This window comes from Silurus aristotelis, assembly GCF_946808225.1.
Source record: "Silurus aristotelis genome assembly, chromosome: 4".
NCBI classification, from domain to species: Eukaryota; Metazoa; Chordata; class Actinopteri; order Siluriformes; family Siluridae; genus Silurus; species Silurus aristotelis.
In genome coordinates, this window is record NC_139577.1 from 15915051 (window position 1) to 15926537 (window position 11487).

Consider the following 11487-nt stretch of genomic DNA (forward strand, 5'->3'; position numbering starts at 1 on the left):
GGCAAAACAGAAATTTAAGATTACTTTATTTGTTTAAAGTAATTAAAAGACCCGATCCACCAGAGAGTGGAATCTGAAATGACCTGGAAAAATGGTTTAAATTACATGACAAAATACTGTGCTGTGCCCTCTATAAGCATTTTAAAATAATGAACATATATTTTACTCATTATGTTAAAAATAGTCTTGAGCAACTTCCCTAATATACAGATGTAAACTATTGCTATGGCTATGACTGAATCTAAATTTATGTTTTATACTGAACAACCAAAGGATAAATGGAAGTCTATTTTGCTGAATGCTAAGGTCTAAGTATTTTATTAGGCCAGTCAACTGCCACACTCACTAGTTATTGTGATATACATAAAAAAAAATGTATTAGTAGGTTATACAGAAATATTAGACGACAAGTTGTGGATGTGGAAGGGGTGGGTGAAAATTGGCAAGTTGAGGTTACTGAGACAGAGTACTTCATGTTATTAGTTCTTATGGTTCAGTTAACAGAATGCAACAGGAGTGTTATTGATGGGAGGCTTTTTACTCTAAGAGTAAAGCTTTCATCAATAGATCACAGTGAGTTGGAGCAGATGTTATGGCGCTATTGTGTCACACTGACTTGTTCATATAGTCATCGTTAACTGTTTAAAAATCCTTAATGCAAATTGCAAATTGTTTATGAGTTTATATTAATTGGACTGTTAAATACTGTGGTGAATCAAAGGGATCTGAAATAAAGAACCAATGAGGGACCCAAATATTTTGCCCCTCATTGGTCAAGTATGTGGGCTATGAAGAATCAGGAAGACCAAAGGGGGACAAACCTGCTTTCCCTCTGCTCTGACTTGTATTCAATAGCAATCAACAACAATTTGAGCTTCACATAACACAGCCTGAAATAAAGAGAAATAAGAAAAGGTTAGTGTTTTTGTCTTAAAAGCAGTTCAACGTTACAATTAAAGCCTAAATTAAATACACCATTTTAAAGCATAACTTTAGCTACTGTCATTCATTTTTACCTAAAACAGTGCAAGCAAACAATAACATAATATACACAGTAAATTTTATGTTATATTCTTAATACTTTAAATCTAATTCAGAATAAAACTATGGCTGACATATGGATCTGGTTTACTTACTCACAAACTGTAGGAAAAGAAAGGCCCACAAAGGCACTGGACAAGTACTCAGTGTACATCTCATTGGAAACTCCCTCCAGATAATACTTCTGCCATGTGTCCTCTTCAATCTGTAAAGCAGTCACTTCTTAAAAGTAGGGATCTCATTTACTATTATTTACTACATATTCTTTTCACTGATGATCCACTTTCATCATTTTATAAATGAAATAATTGTGTATGTTTTGCTAAATACATAAATAACAAACATTGTGACCATTAAAGTAGGCATTCTAGAATTTATTCTAAATTCTTACATTTATACCGACAGTTACTAAAAACAATATCCCACCTGAAAAACATAACAAAACCATACAAAGAAATAGTTGTGAAATTATTTGCTGACATAAAAAATCCTTAACTAATCCATACAAACACTGAATATTTCATAATGCACCAAAACATAAATAATGAAATGGAGATAAGCTATGGGTTTACAGCATCAGGGCCTAGCAGTGATCGTAGGGAACACTGTGAAAGGCATACAGTATTTCTCTATCAAGTCTAGATTTTACTCTGGTTCCTTCATCATACTCTCATTACACATGTCTGAGGAGCAGGCCAGGGAGAGCTTTGATAAGCAGCCGTGCCATTAGGCAAAACTTCAGTCATTACTCTGCCATCTCCAACCCAGCATCTGTCTGACAGCCAGGGTGGAACGTGCCTTTCAAACGCAGGCTTGAGTTTAAAAGAGAGCTCCCCCTGTCTCAGCTGGGCTGAGAGTCGAGTGCTTTTTAGGCTGGCAATTTTAAGGACTGTGCTAATAGGAGGGCTCTTGTCATCCTGCCCTGAAGAGATGGCAGCCATTTACTTAGGGCTTCCTAAATTACCTCACACATTTGTGTCACAGCCTGTCAGGCCTGATGTAAATGCTGCGGGCATCAGCTCTTCCAACGACAGAACAATTATTTCTTTGAGTTCCTTCAGCGAGCAGGAAAAGCACTGTCTGATCACCAGGCAAAAATCTGCCTGTATACTGCTTTTACATAATAAAGGGCCTGACAAAAGTCAAGTTATTGCTTCTTTAGTTGGTTAATGCTTTTTCTACAAATCTTTTCTTCAACTAATACAAATCCTACCTCTAAAACAGCAAGTAACACTTTCAGTATGAGTGTGGGAGTATCTCATTAACACTTCTCTTGTCCCGCGTGGTTTGGTTTGAGAGTGCCCCCTCAAATCAGCACTGTTTTCAAGGGGCAGAGCAGTCTGTTCTATACCTTCTGTTTAAGTGCATCGGATGAGACAAATTGGTGATGCTCTTTCACACAATCTCCTGTTAGGCACTCACTGAGGAGTTGTAATGTGCCACTGCTGACCTATTTTTGCTAATTGCTTCCTTAATTAATGCATTGCGTTTTGTTGAATGACAAAGGCTGCAGAATTTGTTTTGTTTTCTTAAGAAACATTATTTTCGAAAATAAAAAGAGCCAAAGATTTATTTATTTAATTATTATTATTATGTCTATTATGTTATTAATTAATACATTTTTTATGCTTTAAAATATTTAGTTGTCACTGCGAACATGTCCTAGCTTAGGTACTCTATAAACAAAATATGAAAAAAGGTATATTTACAAAAATTGTGAATATGTTCGATATGCAAGTCATTTTTTAGTATCGTCAGAGTGAATGAGGATTGGCTTAAATAAAACCGTATGGTTTTATGTTTGTGTACTTATAGCCCATGCTGGCCACATCGCCGGAACTACACATACTGTACAGTACACGGGGTATAAGTTTAGATGCGAATTCCCTCGTTATTTTTAGCATTATTGCTGAAATTACACCCTAACAAGAACAATAAATTCAATTCTACTATCTACTATTTTACTACTCTATTCTACTAACACCATTTTTTTTTCATATCTTAATAATTTATAACTGTTTTGCAAAAAATGCTCAGTGAAAGCAAATGCCAAGAAAATGTACACAATAATTTTATTACAAACTGCCTCTGCACAAATGTAACAGATTCAAAACTGTATCCCAGAAATTGCAGCTAATAACATACTTTCTTTTCCATGTTTAAAGAGAAGAACTCAGATGGAGCACTAAGAACTACATGGCAATGTTTGAATCTAAGCTTGTATATTGAAATAAGACCTCTTCCATTAAAAGCTGGAAATGTTAGTCTGTGTTTTGTGTGAATGCTGCAGCCTGGCATGGGTGGTCTTAGACCTGTCACATGTGCTTTTACGAGAGGAATGATTGACCCGGCAGATGTTTCCACACATAATACAATTTAACAGTCATTGCACAGTTATTCCTCATTTTTATATGATACGAGAATGTTTCTCTCCAGGAAGTAAGCCCCTCCTTAATGTTAAGAGCTTGCACGGCATCCAAAAATCAAAGCCAACTTTATGGCTGCTTGGGGAATGGAAAGCAATTTTGATTCAACTGTTTTCTGTCCTATAACCAAATCCAGCCTCTCCTCATCTGACACTGGCACTAAAGCCTCACCCATTCACCTCAAACACTCATTCATTCATACTAAACCAAAACTCATTAATTCCCAATCCCCTAATCCATAGCCCTGCTGGAGACAGCTTGTCTAGTGTAATTCAGCTCCATCTCACAGACACTGTATAATTTTGATCTGATGTTTCCTCATCTATTAGGACAGTTCTGTGACAGAGCTGTGTGTGTGTGTGTGTGTGTGTGTGTGTGTGTGTGTGTGTGTGTGTGTGTGTGCGTGGCAGGCTGGCTATAAATACAATTTGCTCTGAGGTGCTGCTTGTTGACTATGGAACAGACACATGGTTCACATTTCATTGCTACATCAGCACGCAGGGGGACAGTAAATTCAGCACGAGAAATGCCACTAATTTACATTCTCGCCTCTGCAGTGCCATCCACTCATATCAATTACCCCGTAATGGTGACAGCGTTGCTGCGCTGCTGTCCTGAGTGGGAAACAAATGAGACGGCAGAGCTCCGGAGATGATTTACCCTGCAGCGTAATAGCTGCAGTGATTGAGCTTCAGCAGGGATTGACTGGGAGGTTGATTCTAGCATATAAGGATAGCATGCATAACTGTGCACTTTATCAGAGCCAGAGGTCAGAGCTGGCATTACCTTGATGTATGACCTCATGGAGAAGAGGTTGGCAAGCATGGTGGACAGGCCCTGTGCCAGGCAGCTCTGGGCTATGAAACCTGCCTTCAGCTCAGCCAGGCAGATCGCATCATCGCCCTCCTTCCAATTCCAGCTGGGAATGTTTAGCAGATGGGCCTGAACACACATGGGACATGTGGAAACACTGTGTGAGCATAGTAAAAAGCAAAGCTCACTATCAACATTTCTATCAACTGTAGATGAATAAATAAATACATTTTGTCTGTAAACAATGCAAAGTTCAAATTCTCTTAAAACGTATAACATGACCAGAAAAACGATGATACCTTGTTGTGGTACTGCAACATTTGAGTGATTATTCTTATCTTTGGATGATAATTCTTGATGGATATTACTCTGTAACAAAAAAGAAACACATGAATAAGTAATAGTTCAAATGACATCCAAAGTAAATTTCATTTCATTTCCTTCCATGACAGCAGTGTTTATAAAAAGTGAGTTAAGAAGGGGAGAGGACTTGGGAGGATTCATTTGAATCTGTCCAGGGTTGCACATGAAGCCACTTTAATGTTGCATTTTGTCTTCATAAGATCATAGTGCTGAAGCACTTTCGAAATCCAACCTAAAAAAATATTTTCAGAGCACACTGGGCTGAATGCATCATGTGCACATGCTCTGAATGAACTAAAAAATTGGTTGCCCATGCCCTCCCAGTTGGATATTACATTCTTTTCATCTGGGGCCAAAACAAACATGTGCTGTTCTGGGTATTTAAAGCATTTCTGAGCACCTCATTCACACCTCTTGTTTACTATTTAAAAGTAACAGCAGACCTCAAATCTTCTGAGACATGAAAATAGAAAAACTCACAGAACACAGAAATAAATGCACAGAAATGTACAGAACAGCACATGGTCAATGCTACTGAATGTTTACTGGATTTTATTGGAAAACAAACATACCTCATTATATTCGATGCATCTTCAGCATCTGGGTCTCCACAGTATTTGTTGGCGAGAATTAAGCATGCGTCCGCTGACTCAATCTATAGTTTTAAGCAGTGTAATAGTGCAAAGGTCACAGAACATAAAGATTCATATAATATGGTGCAAACATTCCATAAATTATACATCTACAATGGCTGCATCTAAATATTTATCTATTAGAACTTATTACCTTGACTCTAGCTAGATCATGTGGGTTAAGGACAGATCCTTGGTAGAATTCCACCTGAGTGAAATGACGTTTGAACAAGGCTTCCAGCTCAAGATTAGGGGAAATACTAAAGCATAGGGAAACAAAGAGAAACTTCAATCCTGATGTATGTTTCGATTTGCCAAAAGTACATAGAAACATGTGGACAGAAAAAACTACTAGATTTTCTGAGATCAGATATGTTTTGTTTTTATGCTTGCCCTGCTGTTGCACTTTCGCCCAAACAAGAAGGTACTTACTTATGAAGAAAAACAATTTCTACATTGACATCATCCCTGTCCTTGTGTAGGAAGTCTTTAAGGAAGTTGGATACACTTTCGAGTGTGATATGACCACAGACCACAATATGCCTGTAAAGAGGAAAATTCAGCTTAGCAGCACAAAATGAGACAAAACAACTTCTGGCATGTAGCTTAAAGAAAGCAGTCATTTAATACCCAAAGACTACTTTTGACAATATATGTCAAAGTTTTTAAAAACCTCAGCTTACATTTTTTACTAACATTGGCAAATATTCTTTACCTCTCATATACAAAAGTGGTCTACCATGGCATAAACCTCCATTTAACCTAAATCTTCAAATGAATCCCATTCGTTCTCAGAGTATAATCCAAATAAAAAGACAAACCACCCTTTTACATGCACATATGTTGGCAAAAACCTGACCTTCAATGAGAACTGACTTGCTAAAAAGCCTCTAAAGTGTTTTCTGGTCTCTGGCTGCTGAGACTTCTAACCTGGACTTCAGGCTATTTGGCATCTCCTTGTACACATGCTGTACTTAATTGCAGACATGTTACAGATGTATCAAAAACGTGATTTGAGTGTTAAACTGGATTGAAAATAAGGTCCCGGCATTGTGGTGTATTGTATAACTGGCCACTGTTTCCATAATCAGCTCTACTTTCACTTGCTGAGAGCCTCAGGGCTGTAAATGACCAGCATAAATGCTGCACTGGACCTAAAGCAAAAACAGTGCTGTGCCAAAATATAACTCAAGTCTAACAATACCTTTTTATCGCATTCTTAATTATAGGTGGCATAAAATTATAGCCAACTTGGACTGGCCACAAATGTTCGTTTTTAATGTGACTTGTATTTAAAATCCAATGTTTACACTGGATTAAATGCCAACACTGATCAATGTTGGCATCGAAAATTTCACGCTTCTCTAGAAGCAAAACCACACTCAAGATTCAAGGAAGCACACTCTTGGCTCATCAAAATCTTTAGGAAAATCCTATTCTAACAACAGTTCTTTATTTGCTAACCAAATTTCCTTGCATAATGAAGGCAGGCCAGTGCCCATCACATACTGGATCTTTTCAGTGCGCCTGTGGTCAAGGTCTGAGGAGCTACAAGCATACTCAGTCATCAATCTAAACCTGTCATATTATTTGCCCCTCCTGATATTTGAACCAAGAGTGCATATTTTCAGTCTCACCCATAGTTGTATGTTTTTACTCTCAAGTGTGAGGGTATGTGTTTGTGTTTTCATTTATAAGCAGCTGTTTGTGCTCAGAGAGCTACACTGTGCCAAACTGCAGATGAATCTGGCTGGAGGGGGAAATGACAAATGCAACAGTGTCTGGATGCTATTGAACATAATGATCTTCACAGATCTTGCCTTCATTCCTCTAAATATTTTAATGAGCAGTGGTAATTGCATGCTTGCCTGTCCTCACATAAGAGGACTCTGTTGGGTCACTGGTATTATGAGGAGCCAGCAGCATCTGGTACAGCACTGGTTTGATGAAGCCTACATTATTCATGCTTTGCCATTTACAAGCACCCTCTTTAGTTTCAGCTCTTTGTGTGACAGGTCCATCACTTTTTTTTAATTATATAACAGCACTAAAGAGTCTCTGGCCTACACACAAACACACACATCAGACATCTTGTCTACATGTTTGAATGACTTATCAGTGGTGTGTGACTGTGCTACTGCTACTAAGCATCAACATACTTCCTGCGAATTGCCAATGAAAGCAATACACATGCAGAAAGGAAGAATTAGCTTTAAGCTGCTTCACATTTTCTGTGTTAGACCTAAAGAACGACCAAAAGGGTGGACTTTATTCCCAAAGCATGTCCTACAATTAATCCCCCAATACTTTATATAAACTTTTAATCTTGTAAATAAACAATAGCTAATGTCAAACTTTTACAAATATCATAAACATAACAACTAACTCAAAAATATAAATATAATCAATAAACAAACAGTGAAACCACTACAAAGACAACACCACACAGTGGAGAGAACACTTGGACTTCAAACAAAATATTATACATGATAAAAAATGAGAAATATTATACATGATAAAAATGCAAAAGCGCACAGACTGAGCAAGCACAAGGGCACTTGTCTGGCATGCAGTGAGAAGCATGGAAATTAATACAAACAGTAAAAAGAAAAAGAAAGAAAGAAAGAAAGAAAGAAAGAAAGAAAGAAAGAAAGAAAGAAAGAAAGAAAGAAAGAAAGAAAGAAAGAAAGAAAGAAAGAAAGAAAGAAAAAAAAAAAAAAGCTCGAACATCAGCATCAGCAGCAACATCATCAGTACTGCTCTAATCCTTAAATGACTGCCCTCTGACAGTAACAGAAGGGCTGTCATTTTAGAAAGATGGTGGGTTTTGGGTAACGTAAGTGTAGCGAATGATTATCTTTCTGACTTATTCACATTCTCAAAAAGATGAGTCAGATTATTCTTCTGTTTTTATTAGAACTATACAATTATTGCAATCTTCACTAAATATTAAAGTGCATTTTAAGAACAATTGGATTATACCTTCCTATTTATCTATTTTTCGTAATATAATACTTATTTCAGATTTGATTTGTACATTTTTTATCTGCTTTCTCCATCTGCAGGCATGCTTAAAATATTTAAAGTTCTATTTTGCCAATGACGGACCCACAGGTGCAGTAACTTAACATCATAAGGTGTGCTGTAGTATTTTACATACAAACCTCAACAGTGCATAAGGAAACCTAATGACTAATGTTCCACTGATGGCACTACATTTCATTTGTTATGGGAGCCATGTCAGTAATGGAGCTAACACATGTTGTTTGCCCTTCTACACTTTTAAACACAAGAACATTGTCCTGCAGGTCTGGGCAGAGCTGGCTCCATATTCTCAGTGTCAGCACACATGGTCAGAGGAACTGTATAAGCTCAGAGTTCATGCAGGGTTTATGAGGCTCACTTGTCCTGGTCTTCTTGGTTCTGCACTGAGTTAATGGAAACCACAGGGAGACTGACCTGTGCCAGCAGAGCTGCTGTTTATTACAAGCGCACATCCAGCGTCAGTTCTGTCACTGCTCTGATGGCTGAACATGCTGCCATGACCCTAGATGAGATTATATGTAAAACCACTCACTGAGCCAACAGTCACACACCCTGGAGCTGAAGCTCCACTGACTGACTGACTTTAGAGTTGGGACCTCCAAGTTAAATACAAAAGTGGATTTGCCAAAGGAACTTTCAGAATATAAGTAACCCTATTTCATAACATTTAAAAAAACTTTCTACATCCTACAAGACTCCATTTTGGCATGATCAAATGTAAAAAAAAAAAAACACCAGTCCAAAATATGTTATAAATCACATTATTAACAATATTCTCATGTTTTTCTAGTTCTCACACTATATACAATAATATGGATCCTAAAGTTTATACAGAACTGTGCTGTAAAGAATTTCAGAAGACGATCTCCCCTACACTGAGCCTGCCAGAAATATGCCAACAAATGTAATAAATAAATAACCTGACACGTTTATTTGTGTTCTGTAGCATCCATTAATACACACACACTCACGTCAATAATGCAAAAAATGGTGCCTGTCTTTCAGCCTGGCCACAGAATTGGATCCTGACCGCCTCTAATTGCAACCACATGAATGTATCGCCAGTGAAAGAGAGAGAGTGAGAGGGACAAAAAGAGACAGGCAGATGGAAAGAGAGAGACCTCTCTTCTGACAAGGCTTCTCTCAACACCAGGCTCCAAATCCAACCGTGGCGCTGAGGCCAAACATAACATTTCATCAATCTTGTTTCACTGACAGGGAAACAGCATCAAACAAAAAGGCCTCTAATGGCTTTAGTCTCTCTTCGCTTAATATTTGCCCTGAAAGACAACTGATAAAAACAAGTTGTAGCCATGGGCCATTTTTTTTACATTAAGTCTGACAAAGAGAGATAAAGAGAGAGAGAAAAAAAGAGAATCAGAGAAAGATTGAGGGAGATTTAAGTTTACAGAACATAAGCGTAGGCACTTGGGGAGAATTGCCGTGCTGATGACAGGGCTGTGTTTGAGCCAGAGTGGGTTTTCAAAAAAGCCAAACTGAAAATTAGGGGCAACCTCTGAAAATAAATAACAACTTTACAGGACATAAAGTACCAAGTGGGGCAGAAAAGCAAGCCGAGTGCAATTGAGAGGCTCCAGTGCAAGAGCGGAGGCATCCAGACATTCAGGGAGACTGAAGATCAGGGCCAGAGTCATGTCAGACACAGATGAGGTGATGGGCTAGAGGTACCACAGCCACACAGGCTTGTCTCAAAGCAACATGCACAGCCACCCAAAATATGCAGACCTCGAGACACAGAGGGCATGCAAAAGTCAGTCAACCCCAAACAAATATGACCAAAAAAGAAAAATGGAATGAAAATGAGTGCATACAGGCAGACATAAGAGGCATTTAAGGTCGTTGTGCATGCTGTTTTTCTCTATTTAAATTGCAGCGTACTTATAAGCAAGTACTGCAGATTTCATTACTTTCAGAAATGTATCGGATTTTGGCAGTAAAATAAAAACAATATGAATTCTATTAATTTTTTTTTTTTTTTTTATATTTTCTTATAAAAAACAACAATGACAAAAACAAGTCATGAAAGCTCTAGAGACAAAAAATTAAATTAAAATGTTGCTGACAGGATCTGTTAAAAAAAAAGGACAATGAATGTGGCTTTCATGGCCAAGGTCTCCAGTCACAGTGTGACATGTATTTTCATTTCAAGTCTATATTTCTGAACAGTATATGTACTACTATTAATCCTAAGCTATCAGGAAGGCTTATGTCACCCAACCAGACCTGCTTCTTGATTTTGACTTACTTTCTGCCTCTTGTCGAGTTATAAATCCCTCCGTATTTCTTCCGATTAAGGATGAGAGCAGCAATTTCTGGCACGTAGCGAGCAAACATGGCCTACATGCATGGAACAGAAAGAAGAAAAGGGCATGCAGAGAGGGGTTCTACTGCAGCCAAGGCAGCAGAGCCACTTGGAATACTTACTTTCTGCCATTAACCGCACTATAGGAACCACCATATTTCTTGCGGTTTCCTATTAACTCTATGATTTCAGGGACGTAGCTGGCAAACATGGCCTAAGGAGAAGATAGGAGACAAAAGCAGAGACTAAAAAAAAAAAAAAAAAAAAAAAAGGAGTAGAGATTGGATCGTGAGGTGCACGCTTCTCCATACACCTCCATGACATCTCAAGAGCTGAGGTTGTTCATGTAGACAATGTGTGTGTTTTTGTGTGTATGTTTGTGTATTAAAGGTTTTGTAGAGGTTTAGGTATTTTTGATTACATGGTTAAAGAAATTAATACTGGAGGATAAAGAAAAAATGTGCTGAAAAATGTGCTCAGAGATGTTAAACATCAGATTTAAACGGGAAAAAGTTTTAAGAAGTTTAAGAGTGTGTGATTTATTAAAGCTACTGATTTGAAAAAAGGTTTCCAAAATGTTTATGTGAACAGCCATCATTCTGTGACAGCATGAAAACTGGAGGAAAAAGAGGAGCAAAAAACCCCTATGTGCCATGTTTTGTCCAACAAACACTGAGAATATGGCAGGAGGATTTAAATAGTCCAGACTGAGCACCCACAGCTGCAAAACACATTAGGACTCATTAGCGTGACTGGAAATGAGCTGGATGTATTTTGCATAGTTTGCAGCCACCTGTTGTGTTGAAAGTTTTGTATCTGCTTCTAAATGGGAAAATTTCTCTTC

At 37.8% G+C, this 11487-nt stretch overlaps 1 protein-coding gene across 19 annotated transcripts in view; it reads right to left on the bottom strand.

Annotated features, from left to right (window-relative positions):
- kcnma1a (potassium large conductance calcium-activated channel, subfamily M, alpha member 1a) overlaps positions 1 to 11487 on the bottom strand; it is a 150730-nt gene that overhangs the window by 38658 nt on the left and 100585 nt on the right. For all 19 annotated transcript variants that reach the window (XM_083539256.1, XM_083539254.1, XM_083539250.1 and 16 more), the window contains exons 9-16: positions 10766 to 10857; positions 5708 to 5818; positions 5430 to 5535; positions 5216 to 5298; positions 4580 to 4649; positions 4254 to 4409; positions 1137 to 1246; positions 822 to 890 (exon numbers count right to left, since the gene is read on the bottom strand). In XM_083539256.1, the coding sequence (XP_083395382.1) occupies positions 822 to 890; positions 1137 to 1246; positions 4254 to 4409; positions 4580 to 4649; positions 5216 to 5298; positions 5430 to 5535; positions 5708 to 5818; positions 10766 to 10857 (797 nt within the window). The remainder of the gene's footprint in view (positions 1 to 821; positions 891 to 1136; positions 1247 to 4253; positions 4410 to 4579; positions 4650 to 5215; positions 5299 to 5429; positions 5536 to 5707; positions 5819 to 10765; positions 10858 to 11487) is intronic.